The sequence below is a fragment of the Callithrix jacchus genome, chromosome 5 (genome assembly GCF_049354715.1).
Source record: "Callithrix jacchus isolate 240 chromosome 5, calJac240_pri, whole genome shotgun sequence".
NCBI lineage: Eukaryota > Metazoa > Chordata > Mammalia > Primates > Cebidae > Callithrix > Callithrix jacchus.
The window spans coordinates 39,550,593-39,577,337 of record NC_133506.1 but is presented as its reverse complement, the minus strand read 5'-3'; the positions used below and the strand labels follow the sequence as shown (position 1 = coordinate 39,577,337).

General features: G+C 42.7%; 2 protein-coding genes across 5 annotated transcripts in view; both read left to right on the top strand.

Annotated features, from left to right (window-relative positions):
- The first annotated feature begins 247 nt into the window (after window positions 1–247).
- On the top strand, window positions 248–14,167 carry OSER1 (oxidative stress responsive serine rich 1). Its single transcript, XM_035298666.3, has 4 exons — window positions 248–323; window positions 4,081–4,186; window positions 7,577–7,690; window positions 12,934–14,167. Exons 2-4 carry the CDS (start codon window positions 4,110–4,112, stop codon window positions 13,619–13,621), a joined length of 879 nt encoding a protein of 292 aa, XP_035154557.2. The 5' UTR covers window positions 248–323; window positions 4,081–4,109; the 3' UTR covers window positions 13,622–14,167.
- A 9,152-nt stretch (window positions 14,168–23,319) lies between these two features.
- JPH2 (junctophilin 2) overlaps window positions 23,320–26,745 on the top strand; it is a 77,455-nt gene continuing 74,029 nt past the window's right edge. For all 4 annotated transcript variants that reach the window (XR_004742878.3, XM_003732833.6, XM_054255389.2 and 1 more), the window contains exon 1: window positions 23,320–24,156. Coding sequence is in view for 3 of the 4 variants with exons in the window: in XM_003732833.6 (XP_003732881.1) it covers window positions 23,778–24,156 (379 nt within the window). In the remaining variant the exon portion in view is untranslated. The remainder of the gene's footprint in view (window positions 24,157–26,745) is intronic.

Genomic DNA, 26,745 nt, shown 5'->3' with positions numbered 1-26,745 from the left:
TGGGAGGAGAAAACCCGAAGAATAACAGGAAATGATGTAATGCGCACGTGCTACCGAAGGGGGCGGGTACGGGGCATTAGAGAGGCGCGGGCGCCGTCCTGCGCCTGCGTAGCCGTCGCCTGCCGCGCTGCCGACTCACTGGGGTGGGAGGAGCATGAGTAGGGGGACGGGACGCAGACGGGAATGCGCAGGCTCAGTGCAACTCCTGAGGCGCGGGCCGCCCTCTTGGCGGGTTTGGATCCGGGTCAGTCGGGAGCCGAGATTCGGGAGAAAAGCTCGGAACTGACGGCGTCGGATCACTCGAGTGCCCCAGCTGCGAGGAGGTAAGTGCCCTGACGTGAGGGAGAGCGGCCACGGTACCGCGTCTCGGCCTCCACAGCCGGCCGGGCCGCGGGCGGCTTTCTCCGGGCCCGCCCGCCTCGAGTCGCGTCGTTTCCCTGGGCTAGGCCTGGGCCTCTCCGCGCCCCCTCCTCCGCCGCGGCCTGTACCTGCTGGAGTTCCGAGTTCCGCGCTCTCTCCCCTTCCCGCCTTTCTGTCCTCCCGCGGCCCCCGCCCCGTTCCGCTCCTCCGCCGTCTCCCGCCCAGCGGCAGCTTCCCCTTTTCGCCCTCCTTGGCCGCCCTTTCCCGCTCTCCTCGTAGCCCCATTCTCGTTGGCTGCCTCTTCGGCCCCACTCGTTTCTTCTCCCTCATCCCTTGTGCCTCGCTCCGACTCCAGCCTCTCGTTCTGACACCGGGAATCTCCCGAGGAGCGCAACTTGCCAGCTGGAGACCCCTGACGGGCGGAGCCCCTGGACAGTCCGGTCCTCTCCGACGCCTTCTCCCCCCGGGTTCTGAGCAGGAATTTTCCTCGGTTCATGTTTAACCGCGACAGGTCCACACTCCGGATGAAAAGAAATAACTTCGTGTTTTGGTTGCAGCACTGCGAGTGTAAAGGGATGAGTCGGTTGCAGAGGAAGGTGTGAATGTGCTTTTTGTCCTGGGGACCGATTGTTTTCTACCGGTCTAGTTTGTCTATTCGAGTTGCTGGGCAGGGTTTTCTTTCCCGTACTCAGCGCTTCCTGGTGGTCTGGGAGTTTCGATATCTTTAACATTGTGATGACAACGCTTACCCGCGCATCCCTTATTAATCGTTCTCTGGTCTTCTCAGGGGCCTGGAAATGTAGACCTAGACTTGAGATTCAAGGAGGTCTTGGTTAAAACGGCAAGATACAAATAAGATTGTGACGCATTTCTTTCGTTGAAAGAGAAAAACCAGGAATTTGTCCTTTTGATGGAGGAACTTCGAAGAACTTTGTAATTTTTGTAAGGTTGTGGAAAATCCGAGGCACAGTTAAATTGCCCAGTGTGGTTTGAGTTAACACAAAGTAACTTGGAATAGGCTTTAAAGTTTCATCTCTGGAGATCGTTCAACTTTAAGAGTTCACTGCAGTGAAAACGCCAAGACTGTCTCCCACAAATTTAATATTAATGACGAAGGGCCAGCCAGTTATATCTGTTGTCCAGTTAGTTGTACAGCCCTTGCTTTCAGTGAATGGGGATCTGGGGATGCACAGGGGCATAGTGAGCTTTTTATAATTACAAACATGCTCTCCTCTAGCTCTTAAAGTTACGCCTAACACCTTTGCTCTGGGCTAAATTAACAGAAACAAGGCGAGTAGTCAAAAATGCTGAAAGTCTGAAAATCGTTTGGACAGAACTTCATCCCTGAAGTTTTAGTCTATAGCCAGATTATAATTTTGGCCTGTTTTGCTTTTTAGATGATAGATTTTTTTAGTGTGTCAACAGGAATGTAAAGTTTGTATTAACATCTAGTGTGATCACCTGCCATGCTATTAGTCAGCATGGTATAATTAGAAGTTACGTCTGTGGGTTCAGAGCCTCTTAGCGCAGTGTTAACATTGTAAGCTCTGGGAGCGCAGGAATGAGATTCTAGGCCTTACAGAAATGGAGTTTAGGCTTCTGTCCCTAGCATTCGGTCTAGTATCATGCACGTGGTAGGAATTCTGTAAATATGTGTGGAAGAAATGAATTTCTGCCTGTAGGATTCAGCAGTGTATACTTAAATTTGACGTGTACATAAATATGTTGACTGATTTCCAGAGAGGGTTAAAGAGGACTTATGTGGGGTCTGCGAGTTGGGGAGATTGGCTCAGATGATTTGCTAACTCTGTAAGGGCTGAACATTGACTAATGGGTCATAAGGTAATGAGGAACACTGTAAGTCAAACCTCAATTTAGTTCTATCAGCAGGAATAATTTGTTTACAACTTACCGTAGTCCTTTTTTTAGATGATGTGAAGCTTTGAAAATACTGGATAAGTGATTGCTCACCTTTTGCCCCAGGTATATAGGAGTTTATTGTGCATGGGATTGTGTGGATAGTGTTTCTTCATGTTCGTGTACTTAAATAAACCAGCAAAATGTATGTGAAGAGTGTATTATTATTATTATTATTTTTGTCCTGAGAAGTTGAGGTGCAGGCTGGGTGATTTTTTTTTTTTTTTTTTTTAGTAGCTGAATTATTTTGAGACTGTTTTCAGTGTTCCCCAGAGAGCTCTGCTTACAATACCTTAACTTCTGCAAATAAATAAGTGAGAACTTCTGATTCCTTGCCTCTTTATTTTGCTGCTGGTACTACATGGTTACATTATATCAAACATTATGACACCTTGACCTTGGAATGTTAGCGGTCTCAATAACTTCGGAGCCACCCTGAGAAACCAGCAGTTATGAATCAGAGAGGACCCAAAAGCCAGTGGAGAGGCATTGCTCCCTCTAAGAATGCCTAAGCGGGATGGGGTGGAAAGGGGTGGGGGGTAACAGCTTAGAAATGGTGAAACCCCATCTCTACTAAAGGTACAAAAATTAGTTGGGCGTGGTGACACTCGCCTTTAGTTCCAGCTACTGGGGAGGCTGAGGCAGGAGAATCGCTTGAACCTGGGAGGTGGAGGTTGTAGTGAGCTGAGATTGTGCCACTGCACTGCAGCCTGGGTGACAAAGCAAGATTCTTGTCTCAAAAAAAAAAAAAACCCCTCTATTTCTATTTTTTTGTTGTACTTTTTCTTTCTGATTCTCTCTGATAGTGTTCATAGATGATGGTTTGCTTTATTTTTATTCAAGATTTGGTTCTAATAACCCTGAGTGAAAAAAATAATTTGGAGACTAGATTCAAGGATTTATTTATTAGTCGACTTCTCTGTTGCATTTCTTGTTGCTTTGGTTGATTCTTCTCCCTTTCTTTGTTTAAAGATAAAAATCAGGTGGAAAATATGGAGGACTTCGGTTAATCAGATTAGTTAAGAGTCTACACAATAGTAGTTTATATTTTTTTCTTTCAACCTTCTGGCTAAAGAAATTTTTTTTCACTCATGCACAATGAATTTTTTTGGGGGGGTCACAAGTGTAGTTCATTAATTGTTTAACAATTATACTACTCCAGGCTATGGAAAAAAAAAAAAAAAACACAAAATGAAGTATCAACCTTATTGGTAGAGTATATTTCTAATTCTGCTTCAACAGTGGTAACATCTTGTTCTCTAAAACATGTCTTCCTGAACATAGCTGTCTGGGTCAGGATTGCTTTAGAGAAATGCTATCCTGTGTCATGAAGTTGTACTCAACTAGGGTTGGGCCAGACAAACAGTGTCATTTTAAAGAATCAGAGTGCTATGATTTGAGCTGTTCTCTTTTATTTCTCTTGTCATTTTGTCCATAGGTTTCTAGACCAACTGGGGAGATTTCCACTGTTAAAAAGTATGTGTACTGAAACATAGATTTTAGGTCATCTGGTTTCCAAAATTGTGTAATAGGATATTGGCATCAATTATTTGAACGGTTTATATTCTGTCATAGTACATACCCATTTTTTGGTATCATTTTATTTGTTTCCCCTTAATAAATGAAACCTACGGTCTTCAGTTATCTACACTGAAACTTCCTTTTAGAAATACAAATTTACAAATTTGCTTTTTTTCTTCTAACAGTAATGGTAACAGAAATATAAATTTTTAACAAAAGGTATACTTTTGATCCCGCCTGTTTTTACTTTGCTCACTTCATTTTCTTTTTTAATGTTAACAGGAACATTGAATAGTGTAAAAACTTACACAATGAAATCTGAAGCCAAAGATGGAGAGGAGGAGAGTCTACAGACTGCTTTCAAGAAATTAAGAGTGGATGCATCAGGGTAACTAAATATGTATTATTATTTGGAATTATTTACACATTTTAGATAGTCACTCTTCCCTAAAAAGCTTTTCCTCTTTTAATATTTCTCATTATTCAAAGAAGATATAAATGCTAATAGTGTGACATTCTTCCAGATTCTGCACAGTATTTTTTTTACTTTAATAAAAAACCCTTTGATTAAATTTGAAAAGTAGCAGTTCATTTGCCTTCCTAACTTGGGTGTTTTGGTTTTTGTTAACTTTGAAGAGGGTTTTTTAATCAAAGATTATCAAGCAGTATCCCATCAGGGATTTTATCATGTGTCTCAAAGGAATCATAGTATTTTTCATTAAATTGGTTGGCCCAATAGAAATCTATGAAGACATTGTAGATTTCATGGTCTGTGATTGCTAAGCCTATCACTATGGAAACCTCTATTCAGTAGGGTTCTGTCACAGAGATCAATAATCTTGGACCCTTTGGCCAAACTAATTAGAGCACCTGCATACCAGCTGCTGTCTGAATATTAATGTTTCACCCTTTGCAAAATGTTCTGTGTAACATTTTGTGAAAAAACTCTTCACCCCAGCGTTTTCTCCCAGGCCAAAAGAACTAACATTTTTAATGAATATAAGAATTTTTCTTTTCATGAATGGAAACTAAACACTGAAAGCTCAAAGTAGAACACCCCACAAGTAATAATAATAATCATTAATGTTTATTATTCACTTAGTGTGTCCTCAACACTGGGTTAAGTACTTTGTGGACATTATTTAATCCTCACTACCACCCTAGGAGATGGATACTTGTGTCATTTCAGTTTGCAGATGAGACTCACACAAATTAAATTACTTGCTAAAAGTCACATTGGTAAGAAGTTGCAGAGCCAGGATTTGAACCTAGACAGCCTGTCTGCAGAACTTGCGTTCTTAACCATCCTTTATGTGGTACCTTGAAGACAGTATGAAGAAATGCATGCAGTACGTAGCACAAAGTAAAAATTAAATAGATGTTAGTTGTTGATATAGTCACTTGCCTATTACTGGTACTGTTTTTGGTGTATCAAATGAGAAGCTTTTTGCTGATAGATTTGTGCAGTAGAGTTATAGATGCTCATGTTTGCTTCCATGACACTTCAAAAACACCTTTTCTCCCGATAGTTTTCTAATATGGTCATCTTGCCAGTTCATATCAATACTTTGATAAATTGTCTTGGGAAACGGAAGCAAAGCAGAGAAGCAGATTGTTCCAGATTGTGGCTGCAGTGTATCCTTTGTGATTTCTTGTATAGGAATAATTTTTTAAATCAGGAAAATACTAGACATTTATACACACAATTATACATATAAATCTTTTAGTGTGTAAATTTATGTAAGTAACTCTTGATACACGGACTTTTCTTGACGTTTTAAGAAGTTGAAATAGAAAATTAAGCCAGGCTGGGCATGATGCCTCAGGCCTGTAATTCCAGCACTTTGGGAGGCCAAGCTGGGCAAGATCACTTGAGCCTAGGAGTTCAAAACCAGCGTGGGCAAGCTGGCAAAGCCCCTTTTCTACAGAAAAAACAAAAAATTAGCTAGTTGTGGTAGTGCATGCCTGTAGTCCCAGCTGCTCTGTAGGCTGAGGCAGGAGGATCACTTGAGCCCAGGAGGTGGAGGTTGGAGTAAGCTGAGCTCATGCCACAGCACTCCACCCTGGGCAAGAGTGAGACCCTGTCTCAAAAAAAAAAACAAACAAAAAAGTAAAAATAAGTCATTTGGTATCCCTAAAAATTACTTAAAACATTGTTTTTTAAATTTTCAAAATATATGGTCAAAAATTATATATTTATAAAACCAAATACTACATGTTCTCACTTAGAAGTGGGAGCTAAATATGGAGCACACATGGACATAAACGTGGGAACAATAGACCCTACTTGACTACTGGAGTGGGGAGGGTGGGAGCAGAATGTGGGTTGAAAACCTACCTATTGGGTATTGTGTTCACGACCTGAGTTCCATACACTCATGCGCAATCCTACACATGTATCACCTGTATCTAAAATAAAAGCTGAAATTAAAAAAATTATATATTTGTTGCATGTATTCTGCCTTGAATAAAATTATAAGAAGATAAGGAGAACATTTGAGAAAACAAAGTAAGAGAAAGGGTGAATCATTAGCATGACTAAGCAGAATAAGACTTGTGTAGTAGTGTGTCATATATTTCTAGTTGTTTTATATTGTTGCCAGTTTAGAAGTGGGACATCTGAGGGATTGACTCATAAACCAACCAAGCCTTGCCAGGAATTTAGCATGATCCTGTTCAACAGGTTTTGATTCCTTAATGGTATTTGTCTTACTAGGACAAATCTCTATATATTTATTACAAAACAATATCCTTTTTGACTGTAACAATACATGCTTATTATAGAAAAATTTACAAAAACAAAACAGGATAAAAATGGAAGTAAAAATCACAGTTTACTATAACTGCTGTTAACATCTTGACCACTGGTTCATGGTAGCCTATACTTATTTTACATAGTTGAGATCATATGTATGTATAGTTTGTACACTTAATTTCTAATAAATTCCCAACATTTCATTGTATAGATACGCCATAATTTAGAAATACAGTATTTTTTTCTATTAAATATTTAGGTTATTCCCAGTTACTTTTTACTTTATGTTTCATTGAACATTATTTTTGTAGATTAATGTTTCTTTCTAGAAAAAGAATTTTTGTCAACGATATGGCACATATAGTAGGAGGGATATGTGTGTGTGGTATGTGGAAAAAGTCCAAAAGGATTTCCACCAATGTTCGATGTTGGTAGTCTCTGGGTTGTAAGGTTACGGATGATTCTGTTTTTCTTGCTTTTAGATTTTTTCGTGTTCTTTACTGGGAACCCATGTTATCTGTATAATTTTAAACCACAAGGATTTAACTCTGAGTAATATTTCAAGTTTATTAGTTGCAAAAATTAAAATATTTTTCTAAAAGTTGAATAATATTTGAAAATGTATTCAGTTCTAAGTTAGATGGAGTCTCCTAATGTTTTTGCTTCTAAACTTAGTTCCATGACTCTCGTTTGCCTGCATAAAACGAGACTCATCAGTGTCATTAGCATTCTCTGGCCATAAGGCCTGATCTGCCCCATAGAAACAGTCTGAAAGTCTGTTTATATCCTGCTGCTGGGTATACTTACCAGTCATTCTTTGGCTTATGATTTTGCAATCATGGGCTTTTAGGGATCCTCAAAATTTGATTTTGAAGGAAAAGTCACACTAAAAGCTAAGCAATGTTTGAGAAACTTAAACTAGAAAAAGATGTATTGATAAATGTTGAATTTGAGTTAGTGATAACAATATAGTCTCCTCATTTTACAGTTTTCTATAGCCATAAACTTTGTTCTTGTCTTCAGGTCCATAGCATCTCTGTCTGTTGGAGAAGGCACAGGTGTCAGAGCACCAGTCAGAACAGCAACAGACGATCCCAAACCTAAAACCACATGTGTATCTAAAGACAGTTGGCATGGGTAAGAGCTTCTTACTGAAATGATTTTTATTTGGTTGTTATAAAACATTATTGGAATTTCTTTCCTGAGTGTCCAGAAAAGAGTAGGTTATGATACAGAACTTAAAACCCAATGATCAGAGAAAGACCTAATCCTTCTTTTGCTGAATTTGCTGAGACTTTCTTTTGGCCTAGTCCATCATCAATTTTTATATATATTCTGTGTGTATTTGAGAAGATTGGGACTTCTCTAATTGTTCTCAGGTTCTACGTTCATTAAATGACTTCTAAATGTGTTAGTTGAACTTTTTTTCAATTTTTGGGTCAACTTGACTTACAAATAATAAAGATGTGTGTTGAAATATACCCCATGGAAGTGACTTTGTCTATTTTCCCTTTAAATTCTATATTTTTGCTTTATGTCTCTTGAGGTTATTTTGTTAGAGTTCTATAGCATAGTTTTATTCAGGTTTAGAATGTTTCCCTCCTGAATTGAAACTTTTATTATGTAGTGACATTCTTAATCCCTCATAATGGTTTTTGTCTTAAAGTTTTCTTCTAGTTAGTGTTTCCCTTGTGTGTGTGTGTGTGTGTGTGTGTGTGTGTGTTTTGAGACAGAGTCTCACTCTTACTTTGTCACACACACTAGAGTTCAGGTTCACGCAGTTCTCCTGCCTTGGCCTTCAGGTAGCTGGGATTACAGGTGTCTGCCACCACGCCCGGTTAATTTTTGTATTTTTAGTAAAGATTAGGTTTCACCGTGTTGGCCAGGCTGCTCTTGAACCCCTGACCTTAAGTGATCCACCTGTCTTGGCCTCCCAAAGTGCTGGGATTATAGACATGAGCCACCACACCCAGCCTTCTATTCTTTCAAGCATTCTGTGTTCTCAAATTTTAAGTATGTTTCATATAAATAGTTTATGACTGGGTTTTATTTTTTTCTGATTTATTCAATTTGATCATCAGTTTTTTAGCTGCTGAGTTTAGTGCGTTTACATTATTTGATTATTGATATATGTGGACATGATTCTGCCATTTTACTTTATTTGTCCTGCTTTTTTTCTTTTTTTACCTCCTTCCCTTTGTCCTGCTTTTCTTCTATTTTTTTTTTTTCTTTTTTTCTTTTTTCACCTTGCCTCTCCTCCTTTAAAAACAATTGTTTGCCAGGATTTTGTTTGTTTTTTCCCTCTAGTGGTTTGGAAATGGCACACTTTGTTTCTATTCTTTTGCTTTTTCTTTGTTTTCTTTTTGAGACAGAGTCTAGCTCTGTCACGCAGGCTAGTGTACAATGGTGGACAATGGCGCCATCTCAGCTCACTGCAACCTCTGCCTCTTAGGTTCAAGCAGTTCTCCTGCCTCAGCCTCCTGAGTAGCTGGGATTACAGGTGCCTGCCACCATGCCCAGCTAATTTTTATATTTTTAGTAGGTGGGGTTTCACCATGTGCGTCAGGCTGGTCTCAAACTCCTGACCTCAGGTGATCTGCCCAGCTTGGCCTCCCATGCTGGGATTACAGTCTGTTTCTATTCTTTCAGTAGTTGTTAGCCTTGATTTTAGCATGCATGTTTTTAACAAAGACAAAAGTTAATAGTATTTTAGCCCTTCTCCTTAGAATCCTTTTCCTGTGATCTCCTGACTTCCATGATGTAGTTGCCGAATATTTTAGTTATGTTACTTATTTTTTGTCTCACAAACGAGGTTTTATTATTATTTAAGCAGACAGTATTTATTTAGATTTATCTACTTGCTTATAATTTGTTTGCTCAGCATGCTTTCACCTCAGACCTCCCATATACACTCACTTTTTTCCCAAAATAGCTTCTTTAGTGAAGGTTTATTGCTATTAAATAGGACCTCTGCATTGTGTAACTCGATATAGGATACATTTGAAAGGTGCTCCCGATGTTAAGTGACATCATGTCCTATTGATAAATAACAATCATCTCTATCCACGGGGGTTGATTCCAGGTCATTCCCACTCACACGCCCCTCTCATTACCAAAATCTGAGGATGCTTATGTCTCTTAGACAGAATGGTGTAGGATTTGCATATTACCTATGCTCATTCACCTGTATACTTTAAATCAACTCTAGATTACTTGTAATATCCACCACAATGCTTACACAACACTTCACTCACATGGAGTCAGCATAGTACTCAGAGCACAGCAAATTCAAGTTTTGCTTTTTGGAATTTTGTGGAATTGTTTTTTTCCTGGATATTTTCAGTCTGATGTTGGTCGAATCCATAGGTGTAGAATGCATGGATACAGAAGACCAACTGTACTTTGCTTTCATTTATCTGAAAATGTCTTTATTTCATACTTGTTTTTGAAAGATAAAGTTGATATACTTGTTGACATTATATTTCTAGATTAACAGTTATTTTCTCTTAGCACTTCAAGGTATAGTTCATTATCTTCTGGTTTCATTACATTGATAGTGAAAGGCATACCTTCAATCTAATCGTTACTATTTTGGAAATCTCTCTAGTCTCTGGCTGCTGTCAAGATCTTGTTGTTTTTGCTATTCTGTAGTTTTGCTAGAGCATATCTATGTGGATTTCTTTTTATTTGTCCTGCTCTAGTGTACTTCCTGCATTCATAGATTCTCTTATCAATTCAGAAAATTTCTCAGTCATTGCGTCTTTAAAAGTCATTGTCCTCTGTTCTCTATATACATTTATTCAAGATTCCAGAATTACTCTCATCTCTCTTAACTTTTACATTTTTTCCAAAACCTTGTTTCTATACTGCCTTTTAGGTCAGGGGTTGGCAAAGTTTTTTTGTAAAGCACCATGTGGTAAATTTTTTAGGCTTTGGAGGCCAAGAAGCAAAAATCCCAGGATATTAATAAGTGCTTATATAAGAGAGAAACCTCCTACCCTACCCTGTTTGCCTGGGGTTGGCCATCCTGGCTGGTGGACACATTTTGTTTTCAGTTGTTGAGACAGTCTCAGGATGAAGTGACTAGCCTGAAAGGAGAACCTTGTGGAATGGGTGGGTAGCAGGTAGTGCCAGGGTCAGTTTTACTCTCTGTCGCAGTGACACTCAGATCCCCGCATGCTCTTTTCTTCTCCAGAGCTCCCAGCACTGGCTGGAGTCTTGAACTGAGATTCTGCCTCTCAATGATCAGCAGTTGCCAACAGTAGAGACTCAACATGTAGTTGTTAGCCAGTGTGGGTGCTGGGCAGTGGTGCAACATGTCCATTGGCTAGGAAGGCAGGCAGGGAGAATAGGGCAGGGGAGGATGCCCTAGCCCAGTCTCTGTGACTTGCAGTGCTAGCCCACTGGAGCAGTGTCCATACGCTGTACAAAAACAGGTAGGGAGCCAGATTTGACCCACAGACTATAGTTTGTTGGCCTTTGTTAGAAATAATTCAGATTTATTTTCCAGTCAGTAATTCTTTCTTTAGCTGCCTGTACAAGTCCCCCTTATTAATAGGGGATACATTCTAAGAACCCCAGTGGACTTGAAACTGCAAGACAATATCAAACCCATTTCCCATCAGTCAGAACACGTGTTGTTCATGTCTTCCACCTACAAATTTAATGCCTTTTCCATCTTAACTGAGGACTTACCATGCACTGTGGCTGTAACTTTCACAGTTTGAAGTGCAACAGCAAGACTATCACAAATTTGTTTTTCCTTCTTCACAATTTTACAGGTAGGAGATTTGTTCTTACTGTAGATCCTAGCAACCTCAGTATATGATTTGTTTTCCTTATTAAGTCAAGAACTTTCACCTTTTCACTTAAAGCCCTCTTAGTTCATTTTCTGTTGCTATAACTCAATACCTAAAAATTACCTGAGACTAGGTAATTTTTAAAGAGACTTATTTCTTATAATTCTGGAGGCTGGGAAGTCTAAGAGCACGGCATCAGCATCTGGTGTTTCATTGCTGCATCGTAATATGGGAAAGGATGTCACGTGGCAATGGGCTCATGAGAAATGGCCAAACTGTCTTTTATAACAGAGCCATTCTTTGATAACTATCCCTCTCCCCGAATAACCGTTTAATACATTAATCTGTAGATGGATTAATCCATTCTTGAAGGCAGAGCCCTCGAGACCCAGTCACCCCCAAAGGTCTCAGCACTGATGCACTGGGGACCAAGTTTACAACACATGAACTTTTGGGTGACACATTCTAATCACAGCAGAAGTACTTCATGGCTTTTCTTGGTATACCCACGTTGCCAGCATCACTACTCTTGCACTTTGGGGCCATTGTTAAGTAAAATAAGAGTTACTTGAACACAAGCACTGCAGTACCATGATAGTTGATCTGATCATGAAGATGGCTACTAAGTGACTGATAGGTAGGTAGCATATATAGTGTGAATACCCTGGACAAAGAGACGATTCACATCCCAGGTAGGACTGAGCAGGATCGTGCAAGATTTCATCATGCCACTCACAATGGGCGTAATTTAAAGCTTATGAATTGCTTATTTCTGGAATTTATTTAATATTTTCAGACCAAGGTTGACTGCAGATAACTGAAACTATAGAAAGTGAAGCTATGGTTAAGATGGGACTGCTGTGTTCTGTTTAGCCTATTCATTTAGTTTAATTCCAAATAAAAATATTTTTGTTTTTCAGTGTCCTGTTTGGTTCTTGTCTCTGATTCACTTAGCAGTTTCAAGTTCGTTCATTTCTTTAATTTATTTAAATATTTTATGAATAGTTATCTTACATAGTGTGTCCAGTAATTCTCAGTATCTGAAATATTTACAACCTCAGGGGTTGTAAATATTGTTAGTTTTTTGGTTGGTTTTGGATGATTGGCTGTTACCAATGATAAATGAATCAGAAATCTATGTAATAGTAATGGCATAATGGTCATTTGTAACAGCCTCACAGTGGTTCTGAAGCTGCTATAGCATATAGAATATATTCAAGTTTAGGGCACTATATTTAGGCTTTACAGAATCTGTTTCAGTTGTCTGTCTGAGGTACTTCCCTCAGACCCTCTGAGAGTTGGGACAAGGCATGTGTTCAGTTCCAAATGTTTGGCCCAAGTGATTCAGTTAAAAAATACCATTATCTCACCTGGTTCTTTGCTTGCTAATAAGATGATGTTGAAGTTTTTGAGACACAAATACTTAGGCAGCATGGAAATAGAAGCAGCTGCATCTCTTGGAGGAAATTATGACCTTAGACTCATAAATCTGAGGGGAGGTAACTTTCCTACTCGCATAAAGAATCTGTTGAGGACAGCTCTGTATCTCAACATCTTCTTGTGTATTTATTTTCCTCTTAGGTCTACAAGGAAGTCTTCACGAGGAGCAGTGAGAACTCAGCGTCGTCGACGTTCTAAGTCACCTGTCCTTCATCCTCCAAAGTTTATACATTGCAGTACAATAGCATCTTCTTCCAGTAGTCAACTCAAGCACAAAAGCCAGACTGACACCCCTGATGGGAGCAGTGGGCTGGGAATTTCAACCCCTAAAGAGTTCAGTGCGGGAGAAAGCACAACTTCTCTCGATGCTAATCACACAGGGGCAGTTGTTGAGCCTTTGAGAACTTCTGTTCCAAGGCTCCCATCAGAGAGTAAGAAGGAAGACTCCTCTGACGCTACCCAAGTCTCACAAGCAAGTCTCAAAGCCAGTGATCTCTCTGACTTTCAATCAGTTTCTAAGCTAAACCAGGGCAAGCCATGCACATGCATAGGCAAGGAGTGCCAGTGTAAGAGATGGCATGATATGGAAGTCTATTCCTTTTCAGGCCTGCAGAATGTCCCTCCCTTGGCTCCAGAACGAAGATCCACACTTGAGGACTACTCTCAGTCGCTGCACACCAGAACTCTGTCTGGCTCTCCCCGATCCTGTTCGGAGCAAGCTCGAGTCTTTGTGGATGATGTGACCATTGAGGACCTGTCAGGCTACATGGAGTATTACTTGTATATTCCCAAGAAAATGTCCCACATGGCAGAAATGATGTACACCTGATAGCAAGAAGCTAATTCATATGCTTTAAACCAATGAAGGCTTGTCAAAGAGATTTAGTTAATTGCAGACCTTGTGGCCACTTTGTGTGAGAAGACATCTCTCTCTGCTCACTGTGCTTACAATAAAAACTTTTCTTGGCATCTCAGTTAATCTTCATTCTTTAAACTTATTCTCTGAGTTCTTATACACTTCAAGGTGAGCAGATCAAAGAAAAATCCTCTTATTTAGAAATGTTCCTGGGGAATGAAGAAACCATAATTACTTGAGACTGGCAGCAGCGGGTATATGGTAAAGCCTTTGTGAAACGGTACATTTTTCGGATTTGTTTAAGGTTTGGTAGCCAAGGAAAGTACAATGTGATTTTGTAACTGCACTAAACATTTGTCATGCTGTAGTTGCCAGCCCAGAACATTAGAAGTTGCAAGATTGATTTAAACCACCTCTGATTTAATGCAAGATTTACTGTGTCTATAAAGGTTTCTCCTGTTATTGTTAAGCCAGAGATCTAAGGTTTAGATTCCATTTGAATAAACTAGCTGGCCTGCCCTCTATTGTTTGAGAGAGTTATTACCCATCACTAAAGAAGCCCTTGTTGGTGCTGTTCATCCTGAGACATGTGGCATGCAGTTTCAAGTTAGCAGCTTTGAATGGGCTGCTTCACTTGGAGGGAGGGGGTGTAATACTTGAAACTAGTGTGTGTCTTCAACTCCAGCATTTAAAGTATATATGGCATGTTTTTTTGTTACTTGTAATACAGGTCTCATACCTTAGTTGCAAACGTTCTAAATGGTTACCTCTGAGCTGCCCTATCACTCCAGCAACTCCACAAGAGAATTTTGTGCATTCTGTATCCCACAGATTTGGTTAACCATTTCAGAATTCCCTCCAGTTTGGTAAAAAATCTGTCTTCGGTTTCAGCTGGATGATGAATCCTTGTTTTTCAGGTGGCTCCAAAATGAATGTCGCATGTGTTCAGACCATCGTCCTAAGCAGACCCACCAAATTTAGTGAGTGTCTAGCCATGTTAGCAATAATGTTAACAGAAGCTTTTGTTTGAATTACAAAATACATTTATATTATTTGCTAAAACATGGCACTGGCTATATGGTTGATTCACGATAATGGGAGGTGGGCTTCAACAAATAGGTGATTTGTACTTGGGGGAGAGGGGAAGGGTATTTACTGGAAAAACCCTGAGCTTAAGTAGTGGGAGTCCTCTGCTGGTTATTGGTTTACTGTGGATTTGGTGACATCTTAAGGGTGTGGTTAAAGCAAGGGAGCAAAATACCTTATAGCTCTAGAAGCTGTGACATGTTTCTTAATGACAGAAGGTGCGCTATGTGGTATATCTAAGGCAGAAATTCTCAAAACTACGTAAACACTTCTTTGACAAATTTAAGACCTGAAATGTTTTGTTATAATCTCCAAAAGGATATATTTTAATATTTACCATATTAGAAATTAAGATCTTTTAAAAGTATTTAAAGATAACTCATTACAAGTTGACAAAAATTTTTAATGAAAAATAGCTTTACAAAAAAATAACAAAGAGTGGCATCGTTCTACCTTTTTGCAAATCTTTTTGACGTTTGGCTTAATTAGAAGACAGATTCTCATATGTTTCTGTTTCAGTCTCTGGGAGATCGCATATTGTGTGGTCTCGCAAACTCTTGTACACTTGTGAGAGAGTGTCAAAAAAGCAACTAACAGATTGAATATTCCTTGAATGAAATGCTTGGGACCAGGAGTGTTTCAGATCTCAGGCTTTTTTCAGATTTTGAAAGATTTGCATTACATGCTTACCAGTTCAGCTTCCCTAATTCTGAAAGCCAAACTGCTCCAATGAGCGTGTCCTTTGATCCTCATGTCAGCGCTCAAAACATTCTAGATTTTGAAACATATCAGATTTTTGGATTTTTCAGATCAGGGAACCTCACTCAACCTGTAATGTTGTAGTACCATGAAAATAATGTTGACCTCAGATTTCCTAAAAGGGTCTCAGGGACTTCCACGGATCCCCAGACCAAAAGTTAAGTTTCTGGTTGTAAAAGTACCACCCCGCTCTCATCTCCACAACTAATGTTTTGGCTCACCTTAAAAAAAACTGGAGGAGTGGAGCTATTGTGGAGCTACTTAATTAAGTGGTGAGTTATTCAAGTTCATGTTAGGTGGGCTTAACATGCTCTTTGAATTAAGACAAGTTCTTAAGCCTTTAAATCCTTTTTAGTTTGCTTTTCAAGCCCATGATCTGGTCTTTTACTTAATGCTGTATTTTTACTTAATGCTGTATATTAGTCCAGTAGTCACCAGAGAAGGAAGAATGATACGTGTTCTTTTCATACAGAGATGTTAGGAGGGTTATAAGGATTGAAAAGGGCAAAGTTCCAATGACCTAGTAACTCGAAATCCAACTTGGATGAAAGTTTAGACATTCCAGGTTTGTGGGTACGAGTTGTAAGTTATATACACCTCAGCAAAATCCTCCTCAAAACATGAATCTTGAAGTCAAAAATTGCTCAGATCCAATTGGGCCAACTTTAAGATTAGGGTCACTAATTGACTTCCTTTTGTGAATGTGATTTACCAAGCTAATCTCCTTTCTCTGATATGTGTAGGAAAATGGATTCGGTTTAGGGATTGAGGGATTAAGTCTCACTCTGATGTTCCCAAAAAGTAACATCTTGATTTCCACATGCCTTTATTTAACAAGTTTTCATTCATTCAATAAGTACCAAGTACCTACAACACAATGGGACACTGTGCTAGATTCTGGGAATTGAACAGTAAGCAGAACAATATTCTTGTCCTCAGTAGAAAAAGATGATAAATATGTAAGTAGTATGGAGAGAAAAAGGATTAGCCGACAGGAAGGGGTGGGCTAGGGATAGGGTTGCTATTTGGGGTGGGCAGAGAAGCTGCTGTGATAAGGTGACATTTGAGCAGAGACCTGAAGGAAGTTGAGAGAGTGAGCCACAGGGGCATCTGAGGGAGGGGCATTCTTGACAGAAGGAACCACAAAGATGTCAATGCAGCTTGAGCAGGTGGAGTCAGAGAGAGATGAGCGGGGACAGAGCATGGAGGGCCTGGTAGGGCATTTTAAAGGCAATGGCTCCTAGTCTGAGTGAGATAGGGAGCAATCTGGGGGAGTAGAGGAGAGATATGACCAGACTTAACCTTTTTTTTTTTTTTTGAGACAGAGTCTTGCTCTGTTGCCCAGGCTGGGGTGCAGTGGCAAGATCTCAGCTTACTGCAACCTCTACCTCCTGGGTTCAAGCAATTCTCACGTGTCAGCCTCCCAGATAGTGGGGATCACAGTTGTGCGCCACCATGTCTGACTAATTTTTTTGTATTTTTAGTACAAATAGGCTTAATACCTAGGTGATGGGTTGATAGGTGCGGCAAACCACCATGGTGCACTTACCTCTAACAAAACTGCCTATCCTGAACATGTACCATATAACTTAAATTATTAAAAAGCCTGAGCACCTACTGTAGAGTAGACATTGCAGCTCATCTGTGTCTACCCAGTGCCTGCACATGGTGCTTCTGGTCTTCCCAGCATCTAGCAGCTGATGACCCCTTCTGAAATTGTTTTTTGTTGTTGTTTTTTGTTTTGCTTTTTTTTTTTGAGACGGAGCTTCCCTCTGTCGCTCAGGCTAGAATGCAGTGGTGCCATCTCAGCTTATTGCAACCACTGCCTCCCAGTTTCAAGCAAGTCTCCTGCCTCAGCCTCCCAAGTACCTGGGACTACAGGCAGGTACTATACCTGGCTAATTTTTTGTATTTTTCATAGAGACAGGGTTTCACTGTGTTAATCAGGATGGTTTCGATCTCCTGACCTCGTGATCCACCCGCCTGCCTCAGCCTCCCAAAGTGCTGGGATTACAGGCGTGAGCCACTGTGCCCAGCCCTGAAATCCTTTTTCAATTGACTTATAGAATCCCTCCCTTACTGGTTCCTCCCCCATCCCCCTGAGTTCTGTACCTTGGGAGTGTCCCAGACCTTTGTTCTCTGTCTTCTTTATCTACATTCATTTCTGAGGTCTCTAGTCATATGGCTTTGCATAACCTCCCTCTCCCGGTGACTTCTAAGTCTGCATCTCCAGCCCGTACCTCTCTCCTGGTCTTTAGTCAGACATCCAGCCACAAACGCAACATTTCTAAATATCTCATGAGCATCTCAGATTTGATAAGAACAAACTAAACTCTCAATTTCCACTTGCAAATTTGTCCCTTCAGCTGACTCCAAACTTATTAAAACCTTTGGAGTCAACCTTAATTCCTGTCTTTCTCTCACACCCTAAATCCAGTCCGTCAGCAAATCTCTGAAGGGATTTAGATTAAAATAATTCCAGAACACGTCTTATCTCCTGCACCTGCCACGTGCCCAGGCCACCAAACCCATTGCCTGGCTCACTGCAGTAGCCTCCTAACTGTCCTTGCCTTCCCTTAGTCTGCACATAGGAGCCAGTGCTCTTTCAAAAGGTTAAGCCTCGGTTGGGCATGCTGGCTCATGCCTGTAATCCCAGCACTTTTGGAGGCCGAGGTGAGTGGATTGCCTAAGGTCAGAAGTTCAAGACCAGACTGGCCAAAATGGCAAAACATTGTACTCTAGCCTGAGCAACAGAGTGAGGCTCTGTCAAAAAAAAAAAAAAAAGGATTTCAGAAGGGGGTCATCAGCTGCTAGACTCTGGGAGGACCAGGATCACCCACTATGTGCAGGCACTGGGTAGACACAGATGAGCTGCAATGTCTACTGTACAGTATGTGCTCAAGCTTTTTAATAATTTAAGTTCCAGGGTACATGTTTAGGACATGCAGGTTTGTTACATAGGTAAGAGTGTGCCGTGGTGGTTTGCTGCACCTACCAGCCCATCACCTAGGTATTAAGTCAATTTAACCTGGTATGCATTAGCTATTTATCCTGGTGCGCTCCCTCTTCCTGCACCCCGCCTCGCCCACAGGCCCCACTGTTTCCCTCTCTGTGTCCATGTGTTTCCATTGTTCAGCTCCCACTTATAAGTGAGAACATGTTTGGTTTTCTGTTCCTGTGTTAGTTTGCTGAGAATAATGGCTTCCAGCTTCATCCATGTCCCTCCAAAGGACATGCTCTCATTCCCTTTTATGGCTGCATAGTATTCCAGGATGTATATGTACCACATTTTCTTTATCCAGTCTATCATTGATGGGCATTTGGGTTGATTCACTGATCATTAGAGAAAAGCAATCAAAACTACAATGAGATACCACCTCACATCAGTTAGAATAGCAATTACAAAAGGCAAGAAACAAAAGATGCTGGTAAGGCTCTGGAGAAATAGGAATGGTTTTATACTTTCAGTGGGAATGTAAATTTGTTCAATCATTGTGGAAGATAGTATGGCAATTCCTCAAAGATCTAAAACCAGAAATAATCTCATTACTGGGTATATATCCAAAGGAATATAAATCACTCTTATGAAAATACACGCACACGTATGTTCACTGCAGGACTATCCACTACTTTTTTTGGCAAGAAGAAAATTCTTGCTTTAAACAACTCATAGTTTGGGGGAGGAGCCAGCATTTGGGAAGAGGACTAGCCCAGCAGGGAAACATGCCTGGAAAAGCTTCCTGGGCAGGCAAGCCTCGCTCTGCTGAGCCTTCATGGCTGAGAAGAATTCCAGTGGATTTCTGGGCACAGTCTTCTTCGCTATGGATTTTCAGTTCTCTCCCTTTGAGGCTCCCAGAGAAGCAGTCAAGCTTGAGAAGTAGAGCAGGAAGTAGAGGGAGAAAGTGACCAGGGAACATAACCAGGGAGTGGGAAGAGATCTGGGAAGAAGAGAGAATAGGATAGCTACCTTTAAAACCAGTTTACAGTTATTTCAAATTTATTTATTTATTTTTGAGACGGAATCGCACTCTGTCGCCAACGCTGGAGTGCAGTGGCACAATCTTGGCTCACTGCAGTCTCTGCCTCCTGGGTTCAAGTGATTGTCCAGCCTCAGCATCCCAAGTAGCTGGGCTTACAGGTGCCCACCACCACACCCGGCTAATTTTTGTATTTTTAGTAGAGACGGGGTTTTGCCATGTTGGCCAGACTGGTCTCGAACCCCTGACCTCAGGTGATCTGCCCACCCTGGCCTCTCAAAGTGCTAGGATTACAGGCGTGAACCACGACACCCGGCCTATTTAGTTTTTAATTAATTTTTTTTTTTTTTTGAGAGAGAGAGGGTTTTGCTCCATCACCCAGGCTAGAGTGCAGTGGTGTGATCACGACTCACTGCAGCCTTGACCTCCCAGGCTCAAGCAATCCTCTTGTCTCAGCCTCCGGAGTAGCTGGGACCACAGGCATGCACCACCTTGCCCTACTAATATTTCAAGTTTAGTAAATTCCATTGGATTTGAAGAACTTGGTTTTTCTGAGGAAAAGCTGTTGTAATTCATATAGCACCACAAGAGGTCTCCCTTTCCCTGAAATACACTGGTTTAAATGGCAGGACAAATGGTAGCTTGTCAGAAAGCTCTGGGCAGGTAAGGCCAGTACCAAATTTGGCAAAGAATTTTACTTAAACTTTTACAAAGTCAAAGTATCCCTTTACCAGTAACTTAGTTTTGCAGTTTAAAAAATGAGAAACCACAGAGTAATGTAGAAAAACCTGAATTGGGAAGAATAAAGAGTGCTTTGATGTCAAGATATTTAATATTTAGGAGGGGTTCTCTCTTCCCTCTTTGATGACTATTTTATTAAGCCTGAAAAGTAATTTAGTATGTGAGAGTAATACTAATAAGAGCTAACACTAATTATGTGTGTAGTGTGTCCTGAACCTTTGCACGGTATTAACTCTGTAATTCTCACCCAGCCATATAAGGTAGGTACTGTTATCCTTGATACCGATAATCCTTTGAGGTAGGAACTTTTACAGATGAAGAGTTTGCAGTTTAGAGAAATTGACAATTGGTCCGAGGTCACAGCTTGTGAGGGGCAGGACTAGGATTTGAACACATATCTTAACTCCAAAACTACTCATCCAGCGGTAAATGGATTCATGAATTTTTATGTTATTAAACAGTTTCTTAATTTGAAAACTTATAGTGGTTTTTGTTGCTGTTGTTCTTATTGTTTTCTACTTATTATTTTTTTTTGAGACAGGGTTGCCCAGGCTGGAGCACAGTGGCACAAATACGGCTCATTGCAGCCTACAACTCCTTGACTCAAGCAATCCCCCTGCCTCAGCTTCCCATGTAGCTGGGACCACAGGTATGCATCACCACACCTGGATAATTTTTAAATTTTTTTTAATTGTAGAGGTGGGGTCTAACTGTTTTCCAGGCTGGTCTCAAACTCTTGGGCTCAAGCAATCCTTCAGGCTTGGCCTCCCAAAGTGCTGAAATTACAGGTGTGAGCCACCATACCCCACCTACGGTGTTTTTAACCAGAGATGAAAATCAGATTCATCTGAGAAGCTTTTAAAAGAATTCAGCTGCCCAAGTCTTCTCCCAGGACAATCTAATTTAGTAGGTCTCACGTGGGGCTCTGGGATCTCTTCATGTTTTTAATTTCTATGGGTGATTCTTATGTGTAGTAACCCTGGGTAGAGCCACCCTAGGGAGCTGCTATGGATGAATAGTGGCCACCTGGCCCAAGCATATGATTACAGCATTGAATCCACGGCTCAAACTCCCCTAGCTTCCAGTTTCAGATGCTCTTCCCTCTTCCCTTGAGAGCAGAGCTAGAAAGAAATTTGTGATTATCGGAAGACCTCAGTGAGAAGTGGCAAAAGCTGAACTCCCTGGGAGTAGCCCTGAGGTGTTATTAGAAGTGAATTGTGCAAGCTGTCAGTCAACCTGACCAGGGCTCATGCCTGACTACCCAGGGGGCACAGTCTTTATCCACGACTTGCTCCCCGTCGGCTTGGCGAATGGATGGTGACAGTGAGCCCAAGAGGCTGGCTGCCTCACCTGTTGGTGAAATGTAAGTACAGAAGGGGCTCTTTAAGGTCAGGGGCTGTGACCCAGGATGAAACCAAGTCCTAAAAACAGGTAAACCCACTGGAAGGAAAGGAGGGAACATTTTTTACCCACTTCCCGAACAAGAACAAGACTTCTGCAGTGACTATGTGGCCTAAGTTATCATGGGGTTTGGAAATATGTCAGACAAGTTTAAAATCAGATAATTGTCTAATGTTCTCTAGTAGGTACTGTGCTTAGTTCTCTCTTTCCCTTTAGTCCCTGTCTTCACACACACACATACACAAACACACACTCACCACACACACATACATACCACATACTCTCACAACACATTCACACACAATCACACACATATACACACTCACCACACACATATACTCACACACATACTTTTCCACTCACACACCTTCACACACACCACACTCACAACATACCCACTCACTCTTACATACAAACACACTCACAACACAAACACACACTTTCACACACACTCTTACACACTCACACGTTCCCACACACAGACACACACAGACCTTCGTAGTCTTGGTGGCTCTTACCTTTCCCAGAATTCCTCTAGACTCGCATTAATTCTGGGCTTAGCTGGGCTTTACCACCATTAGCTCTGGCCACAGCTTCTTGCCATGGAGATTTATTTGTTCTTTTTACTGGAGTTTGGTGGGAACCTGAGTGGCTGCGAATCCACCTAGGCCCTTCGCTCCTACCCCTGCCCCAAGAGCTTTCTGAAGTCTGGCCTCACAGGCTTCTGGGACACTAGAGCAAAAGACAGCTCAGAAAGGGACATTTAAAAAAATCATGACCCTTGAGAATTTCTGAGAGGACCTCATTACAACACAACCCTGGGTTGACAGGAAGGGGACTCCTTTGACCCTCAGGGTCTGCTGGGTCTGCAGCAGGGAAGGCGCAGGGGCATGAAGGGGTGGGGAGAGGAAGCCAGCAGGACGTCCAGTCTATGTCTCAGGCAGAAAGGAGGACAGGCTCCTTGCCCTTCCGGAGGAAAGAGAAAGGGAATAGATGATTGCTTCTTGCACCGAGTTCTCCCCGCGTTCTCCCAGGGTTCCTGGGATAGAGGGAGTTCTGGGTGGTGCGCAAGCCCCGGACTCAGATTTCATGTATCTTTCAGACTGTTTCCACAGCCTCACCTCTCTTTCTGACTTCTCTCCTCTGCTTTCGGGAGCACATGTGAAACTGTCTCCATTCCTTTCTCTTTAGGTCACCGGATTCCTTGATGGGGCTGGCAGTGGTGCGGTAACCCCAGGTCCCCTTAGGGCATGTGAGTGGTGGTGGGGCTGAGACCTGCCAACCTCCTCGCTCTGGGGGATTTTCAGTGTTCCAGGACTGGGCGTTCCGGTCTCCCTCTCTCCTCCCTTCCCCGATTCCCCGGCGCCCTCCCTGCCCGCAGACCCAGAGGTCTCTGAGAATGGAAGGGATCTGTCACTCCCAGCAGGAAAAGACACCAAGGTCCCTGGGCTGCCTGCATTCAGTTCTCAGCCTCCTTCCTCAGCCCTCCAGCCACTGCTGGGTCTGCGGCACGGGCACGATTTGAAATACCCCTCCTTCCCGCTTTGAAGGAGGCTGGGCTGGCAGGGGTTATTTTGGGAGCAGCTTCTGAGATCCAATGGCCTTGTTAGGGCAACACTGACCTTTCCGTCCCAGGAGGAGGGCAGGATTGGAGAAGGGGGCGGGGCAGCGGCGGGGAGACCAGCAGCCCCGCACACCCACTGGGGTGGAGAAGGGGGCCAGCGGGCTTCGGGAATTCAGCCTCAGGCGGGGGCTGTCACCGAGGGGAATTTCCCCTCTTTGAAAAGGCTGGGGACCCCTCCCCCGCACCCATTCACTGGACTTCTTAAAGAGATCACACCGTTTTCCCTTTGACTTCTTGGAAGGCAGACTTAGGACTCTTTGTGGGAACTTTGAACCTTTCCTTCCTGCTTTCTTCCCAGCAAGCAGCCTTGCTCTGGCTGGTAGAGTCGAGGCTCCCCGGCATGGCACTGACTAGCCGACCCAGTACTGACTTGGCGCCTGGGCTCTTTCAGCCTCTGCTGGCCTCCTGCTTTCCCCCTCCTGGGGCTCAGTGGTGAGTCTGGGGGCCAGGCCCCGAAGGCACTGGAGGAGTGTTGCCGGCATCACCCACGCCCTCTGCACCCACGCTGGAGGACGCGGAGGTTGTCAGGGGCTATGATGAGATGAGCGGGGGCCGCTTCGACTTTGATGATGGTGGGGCGTACTGCGGGGGCTGGGAGGGGGGAAAGGCCCATGGGCACGGACTGTGCACAGGCCCCAAGGGCCAGGGCGAATACTCTGGCTCCTGGAACTTTGGCTTTGAAGTGGCAGGTGTCTATACCTGGCCCAGCGGAAACACGTTTGAGGGATACTGGAGCCAGGGCAAACGACATGGGCTGGGCATAGAGACCAAGGGGCGCTGGCTCTACAAAGGCGAGTGGACACATGGCTTCAAGGGACGCTACGGGATCCGGCAGAGCTCAAGCAGCGGTGCCAAGTATGAGGGCACTTGGAACAATGGCCTGCAAGACGGCTATGGCACCGAGACCTATGCTGATGGAGGTGAGGCCAGCTGGGGGCCTGCAGAGCTGGGGCGGGGCCAGGGAGGGTGAGGAACACTGGTGGAGGGTGGGAAAGGTGACAGGCAGTTGGCACAGAATCAGATGGGCTAGGATGTGTTGTGCTGTGTGGCTTTGGGCAAGCTGCTCCACCTTTCTGAGCATCCATTTTCTTGTAGTAAAGGTGGAGCTAATAAAGGGGTTGATGAGAGGATTGGCAGGACTGCTTAGTACAAAGCCGACCATATAAATGCACACTCAACACACACTCAATAAAATGTAACTACTGCTGTTTACATGTTCAGTATGTCCCATCATAGATCACCATGGAATAGACTCTAGCAGAATTGGGGTCTAGTCTCAACCTTGCCACGAAAATGATTTTCATGCAATAGATCATGAGGAGTATTCATTCATCCACCAACCCATCTACCATCCACCCATCCATCTATCCATTCAGCATCTATCTACACACCAATCCACCCACCGTCCACCCACTTACCTGCCCATCCATCCATCTACCCACCTACCCATTCATCTTTCCACCTAAACATTCATCATTTGGTTTTTTGAAAAACCAAAAACAAAGGCATACAGACAAACAGTTATACATATTAGACACAAGTATGTATAGAATGCTGGGGCAGAAAGGAGCATTTAGATTTGAAGAGGTCAGGAAATACCTTACTGGAGCTGATGCCAGAGCTTGATCTGTATAGGAAAGTTATGTTTGTGAGGGTGGGCATGGGGCGGAGAGAGGAGTGAGGACATAGCTGAGAAGCATGAGAGTAGTAGTGGGCTAAAGAAATGGAGAGGCGTTTTCTGTGGCAAAACAGCCCTGTGGGGTGGCAGAGCAGACGTCATTACCTAGTCCATGGGATGTAACACTGGACATACCACTTAGCTGGGCCACAGTTTCCTCATCTATGAAATGGGCACTTTAGAATATCAGTACTGCTCAAAATGTGGTCAGTGGACAGGAAGCATCAGCACCATCAATCCATCAGTTAGAAATGCAAGTTCAGTGGCCCACCCAGACCTGCTCATCAGAATCTCTGAGTGTGAGCCCAAACACTGCTTTCACAGGTGTATCAGGAAATTTTTATATATATTAGAGTTTAAAAAGTATTGCTTTAAATTAGGGCCTAGCAAGCCATGGGTCATGGGGCAAACTGGCCCACCATAAGTTCTGCATAGCTTATAAGCTGAGAGTGATGCTACATTTTAAATGTTTGGAAAAAAAAAAAAAAAAAGAATGGTACTTTTTTGACACATGAAATTATTTAATTATTTGAAAGCCCCTATATAACATCCTTAATTTTACTTCTTGTCCTGCAAAGCCTAAAGCATTTACTATCTGGCTTTTTTTTTTTTTTTTTTTTGAGACAGGGTCTTACTCTGTAGCCCAGGCTGGAGTGCAGTGGCACAATCTCAGCTCACTGCAGCCTCTGCATCCCAGGTTCAAATGATTCTGCCATCTCAGTCTCCCAAGTAGCTGGGACTACAGGCACCTGCCGCTACACCCAGCTAATTAAAAAAAAAATTGGTAGAGATGGGATTTTGCCATGTTGGCCAGGCTGGTCTTGAACTCCTGACCTCAAGTGATCCACCTGCCTTGGCCTCCCAAAGTGCTGGGATTACAGGTGTGAGCCATCATGCCCAGCCCTACCTGACTCTTTACAGTGAAAGTCTACTGGCTGTGGCTTTGAATGGTCATTCAAACTCTTTCTGATGCAGGATAATTTTACAGAGTCTTCCTAATGAGCTGCATTGGAAAGAGGAACCCCCACAGATAACTCAAAACTGGCTAATTTTTGCAAGTGACATTTGGCGTCAGAAGGCATTCACAGAATATTGTATTCGTCACTAGTGTCTCCTCTTTTTGACAGGGGACAGGAAGTGTGGGAGTGGGACTGGGTCCAGAACAGCTGGAGCAGGAAAAGGCCTCAGCCAGCCCAGGGAGCAAGGTTTGCTGAAGCTGAGGCCCTTGGGCATGTTGACCCGAGCCTCAGGTGCAGGATAGATTTGCATCTGAGCTGCCAGTTGGTGGGTGTTTGGGTGAGGGCCTGCCTTCGAGACCATGTCTGGATGGTAACGAGGTCCCTGGAGTTTCTGCAGGTGCCTTTGACTGCTACCCAGCAGGTTGGGAACTGAACAGCCCTGAGCACAGATTTTGGCTCCGCCACTTGCTAGCTGGATGACCTTGCACGGTTTCTGAGCCTCTTGAATCTAGTACAGTTTGGTTCACCAGATGTTTTATGCAGGCACAGTGCTATGCACTGGGGACAGAGCAGAGAGCAAGCCTCAGTTTCTCTGGTTATAAAATGGAGATAATCCTTGGGTACTTACATGGCGTCAGTTACCTATGCACAGTGGTGCACTATAGGCATGTGTAGAATGTTTCTTCTGGTCCCTCTTCTCTTCAAACCAAGGTGTGTATATGTGTGCCTGTCTGCATGTGTGTCTCTGTGTGTGTGTCTCTGTGTGTCTGTGTGTGTGTGTGTGTTGGGGGTCTGGATGTGAGTCACAGGACACAAATTTCTGGGTCAAAGTGAGCATAGGAAACCACAGGTTCATCTCCCAATATGTCTAA

Bases quoted from the DNA above. Each gene is read 5' to 3' on its own strand.
- OSER1 (XM_035298666.3), top strand. From the start codon at position 4,110: ATGAAATCTGAAGCCAAAGATGGAGAGGAGGAGAGTCTACAGACTGCT. The intron at 4,187-7,576 runs GTAACTAAATAT...TCTTGTCTTCAG, and splicing joins TTAAGAGTGGATGCATCAGG to GTCCATAGCATCTCTGTCTG. The intron at 7,691-12,933 runs GTAAGAGCTTCT...TTTTCCTCTTAG, and splicing joins TCTAAAGACAGTTGGCATGG to GTCTACAAGGAAGTCTTCAC.